Source organism: Erythrolamprus reginae, chromosome 6 (assembly GCF_031021105.1).
Source record: "Erythrolamprus reginae isolate rEryReg1 chromosome 6, rEryReg1.hap1, whole genome shotgun sequence".
In the NCBI taxonomy this organism is placed as follows: Eukaryota; Metazoa; Chordata; class Lepidosauria; order Squamata; family Dipsadidae; genus Erythrolamprus; species Erythrolamprus reginae.
In genome coordinates, this window is record NC_091955.1 from 81,206,026 (window position 1) to 81,229,810 (window position 23,785).

Here is a 23,785-nt window from a genome sequence, read left to right on the forward strand (position 1 = left end):
TTCCATGGCCGCACATGCGCAGATGGTGGAGTTTGCGTGTGGGCGGTGGGGAAGACCCCTTCGGCCGCCCACCAGCTGATCTGCTCCGCAGCGCGGCAGCAGCGAGGAGCCGAAGATGGGGTTTCCCCGTTGCGCAACGGGGAAACCCCATCTTTGGCTCCTCACTGCTGCCACGCTGCCGAACAGATCAGCTGGTGGGCGGCCGAAGGAACCTTCCCTGGGTGCCGCCCGCCGCTCGAGAGCAAGAGGGGGAGAGATAGAGAAAGAGAGAGAAGGAAAGAAAGAGATGAGAGAGGGAGGAAGAGAGTGTGAGAGAGGAAAAAGCAAGATAGAGAAAGAGAGAGAGAAAGAAAGATGAGAAAGGAAGGGAGTGACGTCATCGGGTGGAAAAATCGCGATATAGCGATTCGCAATGATCGGGATCGCGAAACTCGGGGGATCACTGTATTTGCCACGTTCAATCAGGGATTGCTTTTGCAGAGCTCCACCAACCTGTAATAGCTTTTGAGAAAGATGTATGCCAGTAATGGATGGATGGTGGGGTGGGGGGTCAAGTTAATATTCAGTAGTTCAGTACTACACCTTTGCCAGGAAAACAAGAAACAAGTATGAAAGCACCTGTACCTCTTTTCCAGAGCCCCATTTAGAAATGGGAATGGAATGGAAATAGAATAGAATAGAATAGAATTCTTTATTGGCCAAATGTGATTGGGCACACGGGGAATTTGTCTTCGTTGCATATGCTCTCAGTGTACCTAAAAGAAAAAAGATACATTTGTCAAGAATGATGAGGTTCAACACTTAATGATTGTCATAATGAAATGGAAACAATGTGGATCTTTTTTTTACATATTTGCTTTGACTTTTCAGAGAAATAAATAAAAACAATTGTTGTGCATGTGGCGGAATACTAAAGTTTACATTGTAAAATGTACTAACAGAAAAGCTAGTGATTATTATAGCAGAGTACAGTGCAAGAACAGAATCTTCCTCAAAATGGTTATAGCATCCAGGAATGGGTTAAATCTGTCTACTCTGTGATTGGACTGAGTCTGTCAAAAGGTGTTCAGGTCCCATCCTTGTCACTCTATTTGACAGCTTTTACATTCAGTCGCTGTCAGGGACAGTTGTGTGCAGTCTTTCCTCCTGCCAAATTAACCTTTTTTTGGACTTGAGGAACCATATGAAGACTATACACAATTCTCAGAATATTCTTCAAATATTTATAAAAATGTAGGTTATTGAAGAGAAATATAACTGTTGGCTTGCAGAAACTGCTGATGTTTGATCATTTAGACGTAGTGGTTCTCAACCTTTCTAATGCTGCGACCCCTTAATACAGTTCCGCATGTTGTGGTGACCCCCAACCATAAATCTAGTGCCAAATTCCTCCAACAGAGCTGTAGGCCAATTGGCAGGAAGGTCAGAGGGACACCCCCACGGTAAATGCCTGATTGGTCGGATTGTAAAAATATGTTCCAAGGCTCCAGAATAGAAGCTTTAGTTTCTAACACTATGGGAAATTTGTCTTTTCCCATGGTCTTAGACGACCCCTGTGAAACGTTTGTTTGACCCCTCCCCCCAATGGGGTCTCGACCCTCAGGTTGAGAACCACTAATTTATAGGAGGGGTGTCAAACTCTCAGCCCATAGGTCAGATGTGTCACACGCTGGCCATGCCCACCCCTATTCTAGCGAAGGGGGGAAAAGTCGAGATAAGTCATGTGATGACAGTGTGATGCCATGAGATTGACACTCGTGATTTAGAGTTTAACAACCAACCTGTTTCACTCTGCTTCCTCTCTCCAAGGTTTCTACTCCACTTTCAAGTGAATCACAGACACCCTCAAACACTACCGTGTCACCAGTACATCAGGGGAGCGTTTTTCAACCTCCTCCATCCAGTAGCAGTGCTGTTAATGTAAAAGCACCACCTTTTCAGGCTATGCAGACTGTAAGTATAATGTAATCTGATGTTAGACAACACAACAAAATATTGGCTACATTTTTTTGTTTTTGGCAGCTCCTTTACAAAGAACAGATGGCCTTCATATAAGATATAAGGCAACAAAACCACATTTTGTTGAATAGACATTTCAGATAATCTTCACTTAACAGCCATTCAAAGTTATGATGGCCCCTCTTCAGAAGATACTTTTGACCTTGTTCCAGAGTTCTAATGACTGTGTACACACACACACACTGCAGTTGTGATCATATTTTGGGTGTTTAGCAACTGGCTTGAATTTATAGCATCTTGCCTGTCACATGACTGGTTTTTGACTCTCCCTCCCAAAGTTTCAATGATTATTATTTCCAATTTCTGCCCAACGATTGGGTGTAATGACCACATTCATTTAATGGCTGGCAGGAAAAAAAAATAAAAACAGCCACAGTTGGGTAATAACCTGCTTAATGACCTCCACAATGTACAACCATAATATTCTGTGCTCAATTATGATCGTAAGTTGGAACTACAGTGATACCTTGTCTTACAAACTTAATTGGTTCCGGGATGAGGTTCTTAAGGTGAAAAGTTTGTAAGATGAAACAAAGTTTCCCATAGGAATCAATGGGAAAGTGATTAATGCGTGCAAGCCCAAAATTCACCCCTTTTGCCAGCCGAAGCGCCCGTTTTTGCGCTGCTGGGATTCCCATGAGACTCCCCTCCATGGGAAACCCCACCTCTGGACTTCCATTGCCAGCGAAGCGCTCGTTTTTGTGATGCTGGGATTCCCCTGCTGGGATTCCTCTGCAGCATCACAAAAACACAGAAGTCCGGAGGTGGTGTTTCCCATGGAGGGGAGCCTCAGGGGAATCCCAGCAGCGCAAAAACGGGTGGTTTCCTGGCAACGGAAGTCCAGAGGCGGGGCATCCCAGTGGCGGCAGTGGGTTTGTAAGGTGAAAATAGTTTGTAAGAAGAGGCAAAAAAATCTTAAACCCCTGGTTTGTATCTCGAAAAGTTTGTATGACGAGGCGTTTGTAAGACGAGGTATCAATGTATCTCTAATGTATTTTTCCCAATGTTTCATTTTTGAAATTAGAATTTTAGTAAATAAGAAATCCCAACATTGGATAGATAGATAAACATTGCAAAGAAAAAAAATGTACAAGCTAGACACCAAACTGCCTGGAAGTTATAAAATCTCTTTTTTCTCCATAGCAAATTATTAACATTTCAATTACCTCTATGAATTATGTCTGTTTGATTTGGAGCACTAAAAGCTGCTGCTTTAGGCCAACCTAGTTCATCACATGATGTCGTCTTTTGTAGGTGTTCAAAGTGAATGCACCTTTGCCACCCCGTAGAGAGCAGGATGCGAAAGAGAATTCTCTGCATACCACAGGATTCCATCAGAATTTTTCCACAGCAAGCACACAGACGCCACCCCCATGCAAAATACCATCCACTCAAAATGCGGAACAAACAACTTTTTCACAAGAGTCCCTTTCAAATGGTAAGAATGCCAGTGCAAACCAGTAATTGAACAGTTCATAATATTTAACACACGTTACTTTAAAAATGACAGAAAAACTGAAGTCTTTATATTTGTTTTTTTAGTTCTATTAGAAAACCTCATTTTCGGGGATATGCGCGAGAGCGTATGGGGAAGTGGGAGGGGGGAAATATATATTTTTTTAAATAGAAAACCTCATTTTCCATTCATGCAGTCATGCTATCGTTCTTTGGAAAGGTAGTGCAGTCTGATGAATGAATGAATGTTAAATTTTAAGCTTACCATTGTATTTGTATTTATTAGATTTGTATGCCGCCTCTCTCCAAAGACTCGGGGCGGCTAACAACAATATAAAAAGACAATGTAAACCATACTTTTTTTTAAACCCAATACAGTGTTCCCTTGCTTTTCGCGAGGAATGTGTTCCGAGACCGCCCGCGAAAGTCGAATTTCCGTGAAGTAGAGATGCGGAAGTAAATACACTATTTTCGGCTATGAACAGTATCACAAACCTTCCCTTAACACTTTAAACCCCTAAATTGCAATTTCCCATTCCCTTAGCAACCATTTAGATTATTAAAGTTTATTTTAAAAAATATTTATTAAAAGCAGACGAAAGTTTGGCGATGGCATATGACGTCATCGGGTGGGAAAAACCATGGTATAGGGGGGAAAACAGTGAAGTATTTTTTTAATTAATATTTTTGAAAAACTGTGGTATACACTTTTCGCGAAGTTCGAACCTGCGAAAATCGAGGGAACACTGTACTGGAAAGTCCCATAATCATCTAAGAAGAGATACATGCACATGCACGCACGCACACACACAAACAAACACACACACTCACAAACACAATCTCCCATGAAAATAATTATAAAGGCAATTTTAATAATAACTCAAGAGGGTAAACCTAATGACCACTGAAAATTGGAAGCATTTCTATTACAGAATTTTAAATGGTTTTCATTTGATTTGACTTCCTGAAGGAGGTTTATTTCTCAGCTGAATCATCCAACCCTGGGCAGACTGCTCTGATTTCTTTCAGTCCTCCCTTATGTTCTCCAATCTCCACCTACATCTAAAAGTTCAGCTTCCTCCACCTCCTTCCCTGTAATCTCACTTATACTGTCTGTGGGAGTATAATTGGAGACACGCCAGAGCTTTTTACTGCATAACAATCTTCCATAACCTATCATGGCATCTTTTTATCATTTCTACATTTCCCCCCCATACATTCACGATCCCATGCTGGGATTTTACTTGTTATAGATCATGCATTCCAATGAAAGTTTTTGATTTTGTCTGCTATGATTATAAGGGCAAGGAGGGCAAAGCTATAAAATTGTCCATTTTCTCCATTCCATTAGTTGGGAACCTATAGTACTGTGACGGTGAACCAGAAGTGGCATGCATAGCCATCTCTCCAGGCACGCAAGCCATCATCCATTGCTTTTCTGGGTTCCAGTATGCACATGCGCATTGGCTAGCTAGTTTTTATGTGCAGAGGAGCCCAGGAAACCAGAAGAGCAGCTCCCTGGCATGCATTTGTGCCGGCCAGCTGGTCTTTGTGCATATATGTGTGTCAGAAATGGAGAACAGATGCATGCCGGAAACTGGAAGCTCAGCTTCCCAGCATGTGTTCTGGTTTCCGGCGCTCCCGCACATGCGCACCAGGAGCTGCTCTTTCAGTTTCTGCCCCCATCCCCATGCATACTCCCAGAATATCTCCGAGACCGCCTCCTGCCGCACGAATCCCAGCGACCGATTAGGTCCCACAGAGTGGGCCTTCTCCGGGTCCCGTCAACTAAACAATGCCTGTTGGCGGGTCCCAGGGGAAGAGCCTTCTCTGTGGCGGCTCTGGCTCTCTGGAACCAACTCCCCCCGGAGATTAGAACTGCCCCTACTCTTCCTGCCTTCCGAAAACTCCTTAAGACTCACCTTTGCCGTCAGGCATGGGGAAACTAAACATCTCCCCTGGGCATGTTAATTATACATGGTATGCTTGTGTGTGTGTTTGCTATTACATGGGGTTTTTCTTAAATCGTTAAATATTTTAATTAATTGGATTGTTGTGACTGTTTTTACTTGTTGTGAGCCGCCCCGAGTCTTCGGAGAGGGGCGGCATACAAGTCCAACTAATAAATAAATAAATAAATAAATAAATAAATTCTGAAAAGTTTTGCCAATACTGCTAAAGTAGAATATAGTGGTACGCCTCTACTTAAGAACTTTTCTAGATAAGAACCGGGTGTTCAAGATTTTTTTGCCTCTTCTTAAGAACCATTTTCTACTTAAGAACCTGAGCCTGGAAAAATTTCCCAGGAAATTTGAGAGTGGCATGAAGGCCCGGCCAGCTTCCTGCCATTCCCCCTTTAATCCCTGCCATCTCGGGCTTTTCTGGGCTGCCAGAGGAGCCTTTCGGTGATGCTCTCGCCCACCTGGGTTTCTCTCTCTGGCGCAGTGTAGGGGAGGCATCCTCGTGCTGGGTGTATGGGAGGCGTGTGCTCCTCCTTGCCGCTTCAGAGTCCTTCTTTTAATTTTTTTTAAGCCTTAAAGTTTTGGATGTTTTTGATTTCCCTCATTTCACCTTCTTCCTTCGCAGCGACTGTCCTCCTCTTCCTCCTCCTCCACCCAAATTCCTAATGGGTTTGCACGCATTATTTGCTTTTCCCCCCAAACTTTTCTATTTAAGAACCTGGTCACGGAACAAATTAAGTTCGTCAGTAGAGGTACCACTGTAGTCTCTTTTGGATGTTCTGTAATGTAAATGTAAATGTTCTGGGCAGTTTTTGCTTGTTTCCAAATTATTTTTAGAGACAGGTGATGTCTTTGGAGGAGCTAGGCAAAAGAAATGCCCACTTCTGAGATGAATGTTGCTTTTGTGTACCTTGTACTCTGGGAAAATAGAATGTTGAATTAGTTCCTTAGTAATTAGTAACAAATAGAGAGGGGATCATACCCATTTTGACAATGTGAATGGCAGGAAAACGTAAATTGCCAAATTTGTTTTCTTAGTGTCTTAGTTTAATATATTGTTTCGTTTTGTAGCAAGAAGGGTTAAGTACATTTAAACTTATCATAGTCTATCTCAACACTGCTAAGCCTCCATACTGGTTAGTTTATGTTAAGTCCAAACTACTTAATGATGTTTTAAATTCAGCAAATTCATTTATTTTTAAACAGTTATTAACATTAACAAGGTGATATTCCTGTGTGTGTTACAAGCAGAGTTCAAATAATCCTGAATAATAAAGGTTGAGGAAAAAGGTCAGGATTCACATCCTTTTCTTTTGCAGTAGCTTACAGGAGTATGTAACATGTGTGCTTCTCGTCTTAAGCAGGTACTTGCCAGGCTGAGGGAGCTGTTCCTGTCAGCAATGGTACCCTCACTTTTTATGCAGCACAGACGGCCACTTTTATTAGACCATCACAGCCTTTTATTGGAAACCGTGGATCTATCAGAGGTTCTCTCAGGGGTGTAAGATCGATGAGTAATTCTTATCGCTCTCCTGGTGGATATAAAGGTAAGTTTCAGTTCTATTTATCTATTTATCTATTTATTTATTAGATTTGTATGCTGCCCCTCTCCGCAGACTCGGGGCGGCTCACAACAGTGATAAAAAACAATATGTATTGACAAATCTAATAATTTAAAATCTAAAATAGCAATTGTACATTTAAAAAGTCTAAAAACAAGAAACCCCAATACAGTGATCCCCCGGGTATTGCGATCCCGATCATTGCGAAACGGCTATATGGCGATTTTTCAACCCGGAAGTAAACAACACCATCTGCGCATGCGTGCCATTTTCTTTCTATGGCCACGCATGCGTAGATGGTGGAGTTTGCCGGGCAGATCAGCTGCTGGGCGGCTTCCCTGGGTCTTCCCCCTCTTGCCGGGGTTTCCCCTTTGCGTGGGCGGCGGGGAAACCCCAGCGCCGCTTCCCAGCTGAGTGGCGCGAGCAACGGCGTGGGCGGGCGAAGGGCGGGCGGTGGGCGCTCGGACAAGCGGTGGCCGCACCAGCAGCAGCGAGGAGCCGAACATCCGTGTTTCCCCTTTCTGTGGGCAGCGGGTTTCTTCGGCTCCTCGCTGGTCCCCAATTCCGCCAACATCAGGCTCTCCACACGCCCTTTCGCCGTAACACGAGAGCCTTCCGAAAACTCTTTCCGAGCGCCTCAGAGCAGCACCCCCACCCCTCTTTGATTCCCTCAACCCGCCCGGCCCCTCGCTCCCCTTTTCCACACGCGCCACCCAAGAAACGGTTCATCCCGTCTGGGCTTCCCCCCCTCCTCTTGCTCGCTCGCGCTCTCGTTTCCTCTTCCCGCCGCCGCATTCGGAGCCCGAGAGGGGGAAAGAGAAGAATGGAGAGAGCCGCGCGCCGGAGACTGCCGCCGCTCCCACCTCAACAGCAGCCACGGGAGGGGAGTTGCTGCAGCTGCCCCCAGACTTTCCACCAAGCCCAATACCGCCAGCCCACATGCCCGCCTCTCCCCGCGGCTGAGGAGGAGCGAGAGGAGCAGCAAAGTCCCACGCAAGTGCATCTTCTCCAGGCGGGGGCAAGAGCGGCGGGGCGAGTCCGCAGGAAAAAAGCCGCGGGCGACCGAGCGGATCCTGCCGTTTGGGGCACTCGGCGGGCAGGGGCATGAAGGATCTCTCCGCCGGCCTCGGGAGCGCGTGGGAGGGTGGCGAGCCTAGGAAGACGAGGCGACGCCGGCCGCTGTCGAGGTAGAGGAGGAAGCGGATTGGCGCTCCGTCCCGCCAGGGTTCCTCTCCATGAGGGCGTCCGCCGAGCTGCCCGTCTTCAATTCACCATCTCACCCGGGCTCCCGATCCTGCTGGGCGGCGGGGAGACTCGGTGGGGAGCGCGCGCGTCCGGGACCCAGAGCGCCCTTGTGGCCGCCCATTCATGCCGCTCCGTCGCTCGCCATGCTGGCTTCCCCTCAGGAGACGCGCCTGAGTGGCCTTTTTGCTGTTCCTCTCAAGAGTTCTTGCGGGGGAAAAGCCGCTAGCCGGCTTTCAGAGCTCCTCCGGCGTCACCCGGCTTCTGGTAGAAGCCTTCTCTCTTTTTTTTCTTGCGGCGAGCCCGAGCCGTTCCTCTCTCGACTGCAGCCGAGCTTCCCTCGGCCCCCTTTGGCCCCGTCGCCTCCTCCCCGCCTGCGAGACTCTTCTTCTCCGGCTTTCGGAGCTCCTCCGCCGTCACCCGGCTTCTGGCAGAAGCCTTCTCTCTTTTTTTTCATGCGCTTGGCGAGGAAAAGCAGGCGGGGAGGAGGCGACGGGGCCAAAGGGGGCCGAGGGAAGCTCGGCTGCGGTCGAGAGAGGAACGGCTCGGGCTCGCCGCAAGAAAAAAAAGAGAGAAGGCTTCTACCAGAAGCCGGGTGACGCCGGAGGAGCTCCGAAAGCCGGCTAGCGGCTTTTCCCCCGCAAGAACTCCTGAGAGGAACAGCAAAAAGGCCACTCAGGCGCGTCTCCTGAGGGGAAGCCAGCATGGCGAGCGACGGAGCGGCATGAATGGGCGGCCACAAGGGCGCTCTGGGTCCCGGACGCGCGCGCTCCCCGCCGAGTCTCCCTGCCGCCCAGCAGGATCGGGAGCCCGGGTGAGACGGTGAATTGAAGACGGGCAGCTCGGCGGACGCCCTCATGGAGAGGAACCCTGGCGGGGCGGAGCGCCGATCCGCTTCCTCCTCTACCTCGACGGCAGCCGGCGTCGCCTCGTCTTCCTAGGCTCGCCACCCTCCCACGCGCTCCCGAGGCCAGCGGGGAGATCCTTCATGCCCCTGCCCGTCGAGTGCCGCAAACGGCAGGATCCGCTCAGTCGCCCGCGGCTTTTTTCCTGCGGACTCGCCCCGCCGCTCTTGCCCCCGCCTGGAGAAGATGCACTTGCGCGGGACTTTGTTGCTCCTCTCGCTCCTCCTCAGCAGCGGTGGCACGAGCGGCGGCGGCACGAGCGGCGGCGGCACGAGCGGCGGCCGGACGAGTGGCGGCAGCACGAGCAGCGGCGGCACGAGCGGTGGCCGGACAAGCGGCGGCGGCACCAGCGGCGGCCGGACAAGCGGCGGGCGGGCAGGCGGCTCCTCAGCTGTTGGGCGGGGGTCTTCCCAGGTGCGGAAGTAAAAAACATCTGCACATACGCGGCCATGGGAAAAAAAGGGCGCACATGCGTAGATGGTGTTTTTACTTCCGCACCACTATATTGCGAAAAACCGATCATTGCGAGGGGTCCTGGAACGGAACCCTCGCAATGATCGGGGGATCACTGTATAAAAAACATACATACAGTCATATCATGCACTAAAATTACATAGGCAGGGGGAGATGTCTCAGTTCCCCCACGCTTGACGATAGAGGTGGGTTTTGAGGAGTTTACGAAAGGCAAGGAGGGTAGGGGCGGTTGTAATCTCTGGAGGGAGCTGGTTCCAGAGGGTTGGAGCCGCCACAGAGAAGGCTCTTCCCCTGGGTCCCGCCAGATGACATTGTTTAGAACAGTGTTTCCCAACCTTTTTTGAGCCACGGCACATTATTCACATTTTCAAAATCCTGGGGAACACTGAACGGGGGGGTGGGGGGTGGCTAAAGAAAAGTTTTGACAAAAAAAAAAATCTTCCTCCATTTCGCTCTATTTCTCCCTCACTCTTTCTCTCTCTTCCTTCCTTCCCTTCTTTCTCTTTCTCCATCCCTCTTTCTTTCTTCCTCTCTCTTTTGCTCTCTTTCTCTCTCCCTCCTTCCCTCCCTATATGTCTTTCTCTCTCCCTTGCTCTCTCTGCCTCTCTTGCTATCTCTCTTTCATTCTCTCTCTTTTTCTCTCTCTCTCTCTCTTGCTATCTCTTTCTCTCTCTGTCTCTCTTTCTCTTTCTCTGTCTCTCTTTCTCTCTCTCTTGCTAGCTCTCTTTCTTTCTCTCTCTTTCTCTTTCTCTTTCTCTGTCTCTCTCTCTCTGCCTCTCTTGCTCTCTCTCTCTCTCTCTCTCTGCCTCTCTTGCTATGTCTCTCTTGCTCTCTCTCTCTTTCTCTCTCTTCCTTTCTTCTCTGTGGAGGCCGGCGAAGGTTTTTCTTATTTTAAATGTTCCGGGTGGCAGGGGGATGTGGAGCCCGCACGCACACACCCCCGACATTCCAAATCCTGCCTCAGCTGTGAGAAGAAAAAGCGCTCGGTGAAGGGACTGCATGCAAGAGGGGCCGGGCGGGCGTTAGCAGCCCGATGAGGAGGACGAGAAGCCACTGCAGCCACCCCCAATCCCCCCCTTCCCTGGGTACCTTCCAAAGGCCCCTGGAAAAAGGCAGGAGGTAGCAACGAGGCGCGAGGACAAGCAGGCAGCTTGGCGGAGGGGAAGCGCTGACGGGCTCTCCTCCTTCCCCGCCCCCGCGCTTCTCTCCCGCCCTGGCTTTTGCTTCGCCTGCAGATTTCCCCGCAGTTCAAAAGGAGGCAAGAGGTGGCCTGGATGAAATTGCGGGGAAATCATGGGGCGAAGCAAAAGCCAGGGCGGGAGAGAAGCGCGGGGGTGGGGAAGGAGGAGAGCCCGTCAGCGCTTCCCCTCCGCCAAGAGGTTATTGCCGCCGCCTCTGCCTCCACTCAGGGAGCCATCGTGGTTGAGCTGAGCGAAAGGAAAAGGCGCGGTGACCACGGTGGCTCCCTGAGTGGAGGCAGAAGCGGTGGCAATAACCTCTGTGCTTTCTACGGCAGCGTGGCTGAGCTGGACGGAGGGAAGCGGCAGCTCCCACTCGAGGAACCCACGGCAACGGGCGATGGCTTGGTGGGAGGCAACGGCGGGAGACACAGGCGGTGGGAGGAGAGGGAACCAGGAAGCGAATGTGAAGCCCAAGACCATCCACACAGGACGACACTCAGGCAGGGGCGCCGGCAGCGCCCCGCCCAGCTGGAGCTTCGCGGCACACCTGGCCATGTCTCGCGGCACACTACTGTGCCGCGGCACACCGGTTGGGAAACGCTGGTTTAGAATCCCAACTCTGTGGGACCTGACCGGTCGCTGGGATTCGTGCGGCAGAAGGCGGTCTCGTAGGTATCCTGGTCCAGTGCCATGACGGGCTTTATAGGTAATAACCAACACTTTGAATTGTGACCGGAAACTGATCGGCAACCAGTGCAGACTGCGGAGTGTTGGAGTAACATGGGCATATTTGGAAAAGCCCATGATTGCTCTCGCAGCTGCATTCTGCACGATCTGAAGTTTCCGAACATTCTTCAAAGGTAGCCCCATGTAGAGAGCGTTACAGTAGTCAAGCCTCGAGGTGATGAGGGCATGAGTGACTGTGAGCAACGACTCCCGGTCCAAATAGGGCCGCAACTGGTGCACCAGGCGAACCTGGGCAAACGCCCCCCTCTCCACAGCTGAAAGATGTTTCTCTAATGTGAGCTGTGGATCGAGGAGGGCGCCCAAGTTGCGGACCCTCTCTGAGGGGGTCAATAATTCCCCCCCACAGGGTGATGGACGGACAGATGGAATTGTCCTTGGGAGGCAAAACCCACAGCCACTCCGTCTTATCAGGGTTGAGTTTGAGTCTGTTGACACCCATCCAGGCCCCAACAGCCTCCAGACACCGGCACATCACTTCCACTGCTTCGTTGACTGGACATGGGGTGGAGATGTAAAGCTGGGTATCATCAGCGTACTGAAAATGAAAATGTTGGTTTATGTTTTGATGCAGACCTATTTCTAGCCCTGTTCAGAAATGAAAGAATGATCATTAACTGTAGTTGAGATTCTGTGGACTTACAGTATAGAATATGAAATACAATATTTATTGGACCAAGAACAATGCCACTCTGAATAGAAGGCTCACTGTAGAAAGGGGCAGGACATACATGCTTAAGTTATATACAACACAATACAGTATATAAATATTGTTTCAGGTGCAAATTATATGTCAATTATTTGACAGTTATGTATACTTTGAAAGTGGCTCTCATGCATTTACACTGAAGCTCAGATTTAAAATAATTCAATAAATGTGTGAGCAACAAATTATTCTCCCGTGCGCTCATGTTTTCCCATGTAAATTGAGACTTTCATCCTCCACCTCCTGCATGCATATATTCTCACCTATGAGAGTCTCATAGATAGATAGTAATGGTTTGGAATTCCTGCTAACAACCAATAGATAGGGGGAATATAGGAGACAGCACCTTAATAGGCTGCAGATTATGCATCTATAGATCTGAATTCACTTGGTGTAATCCAAGTGATGGACCTAATCTCACTTCCCAGAAGTATGAATGTTTCCAAATCTTACTTGCTTACAAGTCTGTACTATTCCAGTAAGCTTTTGGCTTATACATGTGGTCCTTGCTTAGCTACCATACATTAAGGATTTTTTAAATATCCTACAACTTGCACTGAATGGGTTGTATTTATGATCAGAGCATTCCCTGGTGTCAGGTCCAAGATCAAGGATGACACAGCAAAATCCAATCAAACCTAGTCCTTTATTTGCTTACACTCAATGGACAAAATCTTGCCAAACTAAAATGATAACCTTCTATCCTATTAGATAGATCCTGAAAGATTGTAGGGTGAAACAGCCCTGAACCTTCCTCCTGCCCCAAATCAACTCAGGATCACAGTCTCTTAATCTGGGAAAGCTCTGTGTTGCCAAAACTCCTTCCCCCACTTCTCCAGGTGCACATTTCATTTCAACTGACAGTATCTATCTATCTATCTATCTATCTATCTATCTATCTATCTATCTATCTATCTATCTATCTATCTATCTATCTATCTATCTATCTATCTATCTATCTATCTGTTGTGATTCAGCCTGAGGCTGCTCAGGGACCAGCTGTGTCTCTGCTGGCTCCATGCCCGGAGGAGGATGACAGCGCAGAGGAGGGGGCTGAACAGTCGGACGGGAGAGAGGAAAATCAGGAATGGGATGAAGGAGTACAGCATGAGAGCCCCCCGGGGGGGGCCTCTCCCCAGCCAGTAGCTTGGAGTCATTAGGTGATGACGCACAAGCTGTCATTGACATGAGACAGCGACGTTCAGAGCAACGAAAGGAGCAGTTAAAGAGATATTTTCACCATACCATTGAAGTAGAAACAGCTGGGTTTGGGTGTGGTACTTATCAGCAGGGTTTAAAAGGCAGGCAAGCCCTTTAAGCCATGTGGAGTGTTATCAGCTTGGCGTGGTGTTATCCTGTCTTGTTTCTCGGCGTCTCTGTTCCTGGCTTGTGGCCCAGCAGCTTTGGAAGATCCGTGGGAGGTATAGGTCTGCTATCTACAGCCTTGGCTTGGCAGCAAGAATTCTGTATTTCTGCATGGACTTTTGGCCTTCGTGAATATATCTGAAGATACAGCATTTTCTTGTTTGTAAGGACATTTTCTGTTACCTGTGTTTTTCTTGAATTTTATAAAACTGCCTTTGCCTTTTACCAGTGTGTCTGGCTTCTCTTTTTGGGTTGGTATTGGCTTCTGGAGTGACCCAGACAGAACACTATCTATCTATCTATCTATCTATCTATCTATCTATCTATCTATCTATCTATCTATCTATCTATCTATCTATCTATCTATCTCCTATCTATCTTATCTATTACCTATCTATCATCCCCCCACCCCCAAATCGCTCCTTTTCTCCCTATTGCATATGGCCACCCATCTCAGAAGAAGAATAAAGCAAAAAAAAAAAAAAGGGGGGGTATCAAATACAGTGGTACCGCTACCTAAGAACACCCTCTACTTACAAACTGTTCTAGATAAGAACCAGGTGTTTAAGATTTTTTTTGCCTCTTCTCAAAAACCATTTTCCACTTACAAACCCGAGCCTCTGAAACTATAACTGGGAAAGGTGGGGAGAAGCCTCCGTGGGGCCTCTCTAGGAACCTCCTGGGAGGAAACAGCCGGAAAAGACGGGGAGAAGCCTCCATGGGGTCTCTCTAGGAATCTCCTGGGAGGAAGCAGGGCCTCCATCCCCCTGTGGTTCCCCAATCACACTCATTATTTGCTTTTACATTGATTCCTATTGGAAAAATTGCTTCTTATGAACATTTCTACTTAAGAAACTGGTCACAGGACAAATTAAGTTTGTAAGTAGAGGTACCACTGTATCTGATTCTTGGCTGCTATTTTCTACTTCAAAGAATATTTGAATTATCAACTTAATCGCATAAAAACGACCCAGTCTAACATGCTCAAATCTTGAAGTCCGATACCAAAGTGAAATGCTAAGGATGCTGGTTGCTAAAGAGCATCTTAGACATTGACTTCCTTGTCCTTGGAAGAGTTGCTTATCTTTTCGGGCATGGTTACTACATAAAGACCATTAAGTTACTGAATATTCAAAATTTTGGTCAATTTCTCTTGGACATGAAATTGGGTCTGTCCTTTTTTTATGACACAAGGCATAGAGTATTAGAGTTTAATTAATACATCAGTGGAGAAAGGCACATTTTTAGTATTTAATGAAAGTGTGAACATTCCAAAAAATGTTTTATTCCAGCAGGTTTTGAACCTTACAGAGGATCGCCTTCAATCCCTAATGGAACCTACAGCCAATTACAGCTTCCTGGCAGGGATTACTCTTCAATGCAGTATTCTCCGAGGGTAATGATTTGACAAGCTTTGTTACAGACCATATTTATTTGTTTATTTGTTTATTTATTTGATTTTTTTATGCCCCCTTCCCTCGGAAGGATGGAAGGCTGAGTCAACCTTGAGCCGGTGATGAGATTTGAACTGCTGACCTGCAGATCTAGCAGTCAGCTTTAGTGGCCTGTAGTACTGCACTCTACCCACTGCCCCACCTCAGCTCATAATGCTTCATAGAAACATAGAAACATAGAAGTCTGAGGGCAGAAAAAGACCTCATGGTCCATCTAGTCTGCCCTTATACTATTTTCTGTATTTTATCTTAGGATGGATATATGTTTATCCCAGGCATGTTTAAATTCAGTTACTGTGGATTTATCTACCACGTCTGCTGGAAGTTTGTTCCAAGGATCTACTACTCTTTCAGTAAAATAATATTTTCTCATGTTGCTTTTGATCTTTCCCCCAACTAACTTCAGATTGTGTCCCCTTGTTCTTGTGTTCACTTTCCTATTAAAAACACTTCCCTCCTGGACCTTATTTAACCCTTTAATATATTTAAATGTTTCGATCATGTCCCCCCTTTTCCTTCTGTCCTCCAGACTATACAGATTGAGTTCATTAAGTCTTTCCTGATACGTTTTATGCTTAAGACCTTCCACCATTCTTGTAGCCCGTCTTTGGATCCGTTCAATTTTGTCAATATCTATAGCTTCACTATAATTCGGCATCCTTTGTTATGCGCAAAAGTCAAAATCAAGCATTAACTTGAAATAAGGATGTTTCATAAAACCTGAGAGCATGCTTTGACTAGTAATTTAGTATGGCTAATAGTAAGTACTATCTAGAGCAAATAAATGGGACTTAAATAAATAACGATTAATATATAATAGTTCACATCTGGTTTCTTTATTATATTGCATAGATGAATTTTAATTTGGGGTTTTTATCTCTGAAATTTGTTCCCTTTGCCTATTTGAATATCAGACGGCCTTTCTTATGAATAATATATTTGAAAATAACCTCATCAATTAAGTATGCTGATACTAAATACAAAAAAGATATATATTATTTAATAATCCATATATTAGTAGCGGCAAGAATTACCTTTGCACAAAAATGAAAGAAAAGGAAATTCCAAAAGACGAAGATGTCTTTAAGAAAATTATGGAATGTGCAGAATTAGATATGATGACGAGACGGTTAAATAATCAAATGGAAACAGAGTTTTATAAAACTTGGGAGAAAGTATATAATTGGTGGAATGTAAAAAAAGGATTATTAATAATACAAAAACAAATTATAGAAAACTTAAATTTACCAGACTGAATAAATTGTATACTGAAACTTTATGGATAAGTTTTAGCTTTATTAACTGATTTCAATTATTTTAATCACAATGCTATAACGAAAATGCTGAAGTATTCAGAAGTTATATTATAGTAGTATGTTAAGAAATATGTTATTAACAATTTTTACCTTTCTGTATTGATCTGAATCATAACTAGTCTTTCTTTTTTGTATTAGTAAGACTTCTATGCTTAGCGGAGCAATGGTAGCTCCTTTACATGTCAAATGTTGTTTGTCTTGTTTTATCTTATATTTTTAAAAAACCAATTAAAATGTTTTTAAAAAAAAAAAAATTAAGTATGCTGGAAAATCAGAACGAGAATTGGCCATAGTTTAATATTTACAAGCATAAATTATGTCCTAATTAAACTAATTAATTAAGGATATGGGACAGTAGATATTTTCCAGGTAACAACAAACTTTGGATGCAGGACGTAGCACAGTTCCCTCCCACTCTAATATCTGACTAATCATGACATGAACAATTCAAGTGACGGTAAGAATGATGTTGTTGCCCTTTATTAAATTTAGGCAAACGTTTCTTTTCTAGGATATGAATTACCAACCAAACTATAAGCGAGGAGGTATTAATAGTGGGCGAACTAATTCAAGAGGTAAGTTTATTTGATTAATGTTAGTCTCTGCTAAGTCATGCTACAGTGCTCAGGTTGCATTCCACTATGATTAATCATTCCAGCACACTATGGATTACGTCTATTGTTGCCTAAACAGTCAAGTACAGACTTCATATTCTTAGGCATTTTATCTGATATATGCCTGGAAAGGAATCTGAGACATTTCTGAAGGAATCATTACCCAGTCAGTGCTGTTAACAATATACAGTAATTGCATACATAGGTGCTAATTTTGATCAGTTAATAAGTCTGGCATTTTAAAACTTGCAAAGGTTCTTTTCCTTAGAGCAGGGAGGAAAATATCCATTCCCACCTTTCCTCAACAGGGATGACTGATGTTCTTAACTTTTTCTGCTCTTCTCTTCCTCTGAACTACTTCTTTCCAGATTCACATATACATTTTGTTCTGTGCCTGGAACAAACTGAGCCATTTTATTCAATGTTTGAATGCAAACATTTAAAAAATATAAATTTGGATTCAGACAATCTGAAATCAGCAATTCCAGGCACAGTATATTTTGTACTGGAGACTATAAAACAATCCTTTTTTCAGGCTATTATTGAAGAAAATATTTAGTTCCAGTTTAGCCATATCAACTATATAAAATATAAAATCCTTAAAGCTTCTATGTTTTAGGTTACAGGCAAGAAAACAGACAGGAAGAAAACTGCTCAGCAGGTAGAGCTCGAGGTAGAACACGTGGTAAAAAATACTTCAGAAGAAGGGAATTGAGAAAAACTGAGAAAAGTGAGAAAGAAGCAGAGTCTGAAAACAATCTTGTAGTTGCCAAAATGCACCAGTTCAGTTAGTGCTGATTAACAATATAATTGACAAATTGGTTTTCTACACTAAATAAAAACACATTTTTAAAGATGTGTCTTTTCTTGGAAGTAAGAGCAATGCATCCTTACAAAATATATTTCCTATTGTATAATATAATATTTAAGCAGCTATGGTTAGTCAAATGAGTAAGCAGCCACTATACATTTATGATAAAATGTCAATACATATAATATTGCAATTCTATCTATGGGTTTTTAGACATTCTGTTATGTAAATCAATGGATTGTTGTAATTTGGAGTAAACTGTTCAGTTTCTGTTTTCAAAGTCAGAAGTTGTGAGAATTAAGCTTTAATTTGAAGAGCATCATATAACGAAGTAGTTCTGGAAATATAATTTAATAACTCAAAATAGCCTAGCTGTCTCCAGCCTGGTATCCTCCAAATATGTCTTGGATAACTTTCAGAATTCCCCCGAATATTTACAGAGCAACAGTTTGGGGAAAATAATATAGTTTTGATAACTATAGAAAAATATATATGAATGGCAAATTTATATTTCTCAACATGGTATTAAAGATATTGCAAATGCATTTAAGTCCCTGGTGTCTAAGATAGATTTAAATTATTTCAATGCTGAACCCATTGCAGAAAGTATGTTTAATCCATACATCACCTCTACTCAGCTTTTAGAGAGTGAAAGTTGAAAAACCTGTTTCTAGTTTAAATACATGCTGGATTGAAGCATGGTTAATTGAGTTTTTAATGAAATAAAACTATTCTGAGAGCCTGGATCCACAAGGATCTAATAAATAAAGTAAGAGCCAATTAAAGGTGGCTAAGTTTATCATTTAAATGTCAGAGAAGACTCCCTAGGGGCAGAGAAACATGGTCAAAATTGGAAGTTGTGAAAATAAAAACAACCTAGTAAGCTGTCAGATATTCTCAAGTCATGGTTATTCTTGTTAATTAACTGTTGAAGCCAGAGGTAACACAGTGTTATGTCTCTCAGCCTTAAACCCCCCCCCCCATTCTTTTGTGAAACCCTATGTCCTCTTTTCACAGTTTGACAAACACCATTTTGTAAAAACTAGGGTGTGTGTGTGTGAACCAGTAAGTGGCATTTGTCCAGGTCAGCCTTCTCATATATGATGCCATTATGATCATATGATATGATATTATGATATGGGGAATTGTAGTTCCAACAGAATTGGAGATGCTCAGCTGGGGAAGGCTGATTTACTCTATAAATCTTGGCAAACTGAACTTTGAAGATTCTAAAAATGGATTTCTTAATGATTATATCAGAACTAACAATTACTCATGATCTTCAACAGCAGGATGGAACGATTCTTCTCAGGTGAGCAGTCCAGAGCATGACAATGAGATGTTTAACAGTGGGGAGACTGGGCAGGGTGATTCCCGCAGCATCACTCCTGTCGATATACCTGTGACAAGCCAAGCAGCCACCCTACTACCTGTACACGTCTATCCCCTCCCACAGCAGATGAGAGTTGCCTTTTCTGCTGCTAGAACTTCTAACTTGGCTCCTGGGACTTTAGATCAACCCATCGTGTTTGACCTCTTGTTAAACAATCTTGGCGAAACCTTTGATATACAACTTGGTAGGTTCAATTGTCCTGTTAATGGTACTTATGTATTCATATTCCATATGTTGAAGCTAGCTGTGAATGTACCATTATACGTGAACCTCATGAAAAATGAAGAGGTTTTAGTCTCTGCGTATGCCAATGATGGTGCTCCAGATCACGAGACTGCAAGCAACCATGCAGTCCTCCAGCTCTTTCAAGGAGACCAGATTTGGCTACGCCTTCATAGAGGAGCTATTTACGGAAGTAGTTGGAAATATTCTACCTTCTCAGGATATCTCCTGTATCAAGACTGAACATTAAGCTGCTCCAACTGTTTGGTGAAGGAAGGTGAAAATTGGTGGGCTAGTTTCACATTGCATACTGAATACTAAAGTGGGGAAATGGTGATCTGTCTTGCAATGAGTTGGATTAGCACTGTTGTGGCACTTTATCAGTTGTGATATAGCCTTGATAGCAAAGCTCTGAATGTTATGTTTGCACTTACTCTTGAACTGTAATTTATTAGCTTACTATGCTACTCAAATTTGCCTCACGTTTAGACTATTTGCAACGCCTTGTGCCTAAATAAATAAATAATAATACGCCTTAGTATCAATATCTGTGCTACTGTGATAATTCTGGGTCACATTAACTTTCTGGATGGGCTGTGAACACGGCTTGTCCTTCCGAGCATTAAGCTAGGATAGAAGTGAATAAATGTGCGAATTTAGAGTTAGTGGGATAGTGCTGTCATTGGGTTATATCAGTGTTTTTCAACCAGTGTGCCGCAGCACACTAGTGTGCTGTGAGACATGGTCAGGTGTGCCGCAAAGCTCAGAGAGAGAAAGAAAACAAGAGAGAAAGAAAGAAAGAGAGAAAGAAAACAAGAGGGAGAGAAAGAAAGGAAGAAAGAGAGAGAGAGAAAGAAAGAAAGAAAGCAAGAGAGAGAGAGAGAGAAAGAAAGCAAGAGAGAGCAAGAGAGAGAGCAAGAGAGCAAGAGAGGGAGGGAAGGTGGGAGAGATAAAGACATAGAGGGAGGTAGGGAGGTAGGGAGAAAGAGAGCAAAAAAGAGAGGAAGGAAGAGAGAAAGAGGGATGGAGAGAGAAAAAAGAAGGGAGAGAAAGAGGGAGGAAGAGAGAGAGAAAAAAGTCCAAACTTTTTTTAGCCACCCCCCCCCCCCCAAAAAAAACCCCCTCAATGTGCCCCAGGATTTTGTAAATGCAAAAAATGTGCCATGGCTCAAAAAAGGTTGAAAACCACTGGGTTATATGGTGGTATGAGGTTCAATTGACCAGGGTTCATTCTGTTTTTATTGAACTTTATTTTGAGCTGCCAAGGTGGCCATATACCTATATAAATATATAAAATAAGATTCCACTGGAAAAAGAAAACAGATCCACACCCAGTTAGGAAGTATGTTCCTTACGTGTGAAAAGTTGCAGATTAAATCCTCCCACATCTGGTAGAAGGAAGAAATAGCAGAAGGTGGCATTCCCTGGAGAATTACTATTAAAAATTGGATGGAACATCCCTCCCCCAATCTGTAATGCAACACCATTTTTTATTTTTTAGACATTGAAAGCAAGTAGAATATTGAAATTCTCAAGATTCATTTCCTATTTATGTAATTTTGTAGAAAATTTGACTTCTCAACACAGCAACTGCAGGAACATTTCTTGATTCCCAAGACTGGGAAACTACACCTTACATAGTAAAACACCAGCTTCAAGCATCATGGTTTCTTAAACTGCTTCTGGCCTTCTATTTACCTGGCAGTAGTTCAGGGTTTAAGAGCTCTACTTTACTGCCTGGGGGTGGTGTTGGCTGTAAATGGTAAGTTAAGGTGGTAGAAGTGGGGCAAGGCACCATATCAATGAGCACTGTGACTGTCCATACCAACCATGGTGTGAGACCATAACATGGTCCTCAAGTTCTAAATGTGTCCATAAGCCCCAAAAGTTGGACCTCTTGAGTTTACTAGTGTCATTGTCCCTTCTAATGTTGATGTCAATGCTACAGCTGAAAAATAACCTACAGGTAAATAAATGGGGAGATGGTAAATCAGGAATGTTGCATCTTATTTTATTAAACCACTACTTCTGTTGGTCACTTTGCTTGAGATTTTACACTTTTTATTATAAAACTCTGTTGTTGGAAATGAGTGGCTATGTCACTCAAGGTGTTTGTTAGGAACTGTTGCCCTTGGACATCTGAACACTGAAGGCTTGAAGATCTGCACTATAGCATCACCGTGGAACTACTCTGGAAATAATATCAATTGAGGACTTTATTTGAAACTACCTGAAGAGCAGATTGGAAGAATATCCATAAGCAGAGATGGTAAATTCTCTGCATTCTCCAACTTTTGTCTACAACTTTGGTTCTGTTTTATTTTACATTCCTCGTATTGGTGTAGAAGAACAAATACTAACCATCTAGAAAGTGCCTGCCTCTCTCTCTCTCTTTCTCTCCCTCTCCCTGTCCCTCTCTTTTATAGTTCCCATTTAATTTGACTCAGCATTTTATAAATTCTAAAAGGCCCTCCTTTTTCCCCCAAATGACAATTGTGTTAGCTGAATTATTTGTGAAGCTTCCATCACAAGTTCTAGCCTTTTCTCTCTCTCCATCAAAGGATTCAGTTGGCTTATGTCCTGAAGGCACCTCCAGTTCTTTTTGTGAATGTGTGCGGTATTGAAAAGCTTGCAAACATCTCAGTATGGTGAGGTAATAAAACATTTAAAACTTGTTTTGTGTATTACCCTTTTTTAAAACAACAACAATGAACAGGTTAACGAAAAGCTATACTTGTCTGACTTAGTGAAAGAAAAAAAACCACACCTAAAACTTGCCTTTTTTTAATGCAAGTTTTTTTAAACCGGTTTTTTTTTGGTACAGTAACTTTTTTCCAAACAATTTTCGGTTATTAGCAATTCTATTGATAAAATTTTGTGGATTGTTTCATTTGCAACCAGCAAATCTACAAAAGTTATTCCTGAATTATAGCTACCGTGTTTCCCCGAAAGTAAGACAGTGTCTTACTTTCTTTTTATCCCCAAAAGCCCCACTATGTCTTACTTTTGGGGTATGTCTTATATTGTTAAAGGGGCACTGACAGCTAAAAAAAACCTGTGTAAAATGTGTTTTTTTAGTGTATATGCATTTTACCTTCTGTGACGGGCGGGGGGGGGGGAGGTTTCTTTGGAGTAGGGACGTGCCCGAGTAAATTTGCAGAGGTGGCAGTGACAAGTGCAGGGGACGGCGCGGTGACGTATGGAGAGGGGGACGGCGCAGGCGTGGGCAGGAGGCGGGGCTCATTTGGATCAGATGGAGGCGGCAGACGCAGTGACATATGGAAGGGGGGACGTGGGCAGGAGGCGGTGCGCAGCTAGATGAGAGGGAGGCGGCAATATCCCCGTGTTTCCCCGAAAGTAAGACATATGTTTTACCTTCTGTGATGGGCGGGGGGGAGGTTTCTTTGGAGTAGGGACGTGCCCGAGTAAATTTGCAGAGGTGACAGTGACAAGTGCAGGGGACGGCGCGGCGACGTATGGAGAGGGGGACGGTGCGGACGTGGGCAGGAGGCGGCGCGCAGCTAGATGAGAGGGAGGCGGCAATACCCCCCATGTTTCCCCGAAAGTAAGACATATGTCTTACTTTCGGGGTACGGCTTATATTAGCCGACCCCCCTGAAACCCCCGATACGTCTTACAATCGGGGGTGTCTTACTATCGGGGAAACAGGGTATATCTGGCCCCCTTTGGATGTTCTGAATGTTTGCTTTCCTTTGCAATTGAATGTGATCAGGGGTTCGCATGGATCCATCTGATAAACAAAGCGAATGAAGAATTTTTAAAATTAAATACAGTACTTGTTTCATTTACTTCCAAAGTCGTTCAATCTGCAGCCTGTCACTGTTGTTGGCTTCCTTCGGTGACTTGTTGCATTGCATTTAGCTGCAATAACAAATGCTTCCTATAATTGGAGATTAACCTCATACTGCCGTGTAGGACTTTGGCCAATTCCTACTGTTTTAATTTGGTAGCATTCTAGGATTTTCTAGTGTGGAACTGCTGCAATTCAATGGCATTTAGGCCTGAACTTTGATTTAGCAACTCAAGAACACTGAGTTTGTTTTTCTTTATCCATTCTCTTGCAGATTTGCTTGTATGTTTGGGATCGTTCTGTTGCTGCATGAACCACCTCACCTCACCTTTAGCTATCAGAAAGATGGCCTGATACTGTTATGAGGAATTATTAAAAGTAGAATTCATGCTTTATTCAATGATACCAAGTCATCCAGAGGTTGAAGCAGCAAAGTATCTCCAAACTGACACTACCCATGCCTGTGTTTGATCAGCGGTATGAGGTTTTTATTGTGGAATGCAGTGTATGGCTTCCACCAATCCTTAAATAAACCCGTGTGACTTGAAAA

At 44.2% G+C, this 23,785-nt stretch overlaps 1 protein-coding gene and 1 long non-coding RNA gene across 41 annotated transcripts in view; both read left to right on the forward strand.

Annotated features, from left to right (window-relative positions):
• Window positions 1-19,969, forward strand: part of CAPRIN2 (caprin family member 2) — a 45,764-nt gene extending 25,795 nt beyond the window's left edge. For 6 of the 40 annotated variants that reach the window (XM_070756418.1, XM_070756375.1, XM_070756383.1 and 3 more), the window contains 6 exons: window positions 1,810-1,953; window positions 3,274-3,457; window positions 6,797-6,982; window positions 14,907-15,010; window positions 16,896-16,959; window positions 19,099-19,969. In XM_070756418.1, the coding sequence (XP_070612519.1) occupies window positions 1,810-1,953; window positions 3,274-3,457; window positions 6,797-6,982; window positions 14,907-15,010; window positions 16,896-16,959; window positions 19,099-19,667 (1,251 nt within the window). In that variant the 3' untranslated portion in view covers window positions 19,668-19,969. Of the gene's footprint in view, window positions 1-1,809; window positions 1,954-3,273; window positions 3,458-6,796; window positions 6,983-14,906; window positions 15,011-16,895; window positions 16,960-17,617; window positions 18,355-19,098 lie in introns of those variants that run through there. The other 34 variants (XM_070756386.1, XM_070756393.1, XM_070756376.1 and 31 more) reach the window with 15 other exon arrangements.
• Window positions 19,970-21,515: 1,546 nt separating this feature from the next.
• On the forward strand, window positions 21,516-23,785 carry LOC139169780 (uncharacterized). Its single transcript, XR_011559520.1, has 3 exons — window positions 21,516-21,693; window positions 21,986-22,077; window positions 23,510-23,785. It is a non-coding gene; the product is annotated as an uncharacterized lncRNA (long non-coding RNA).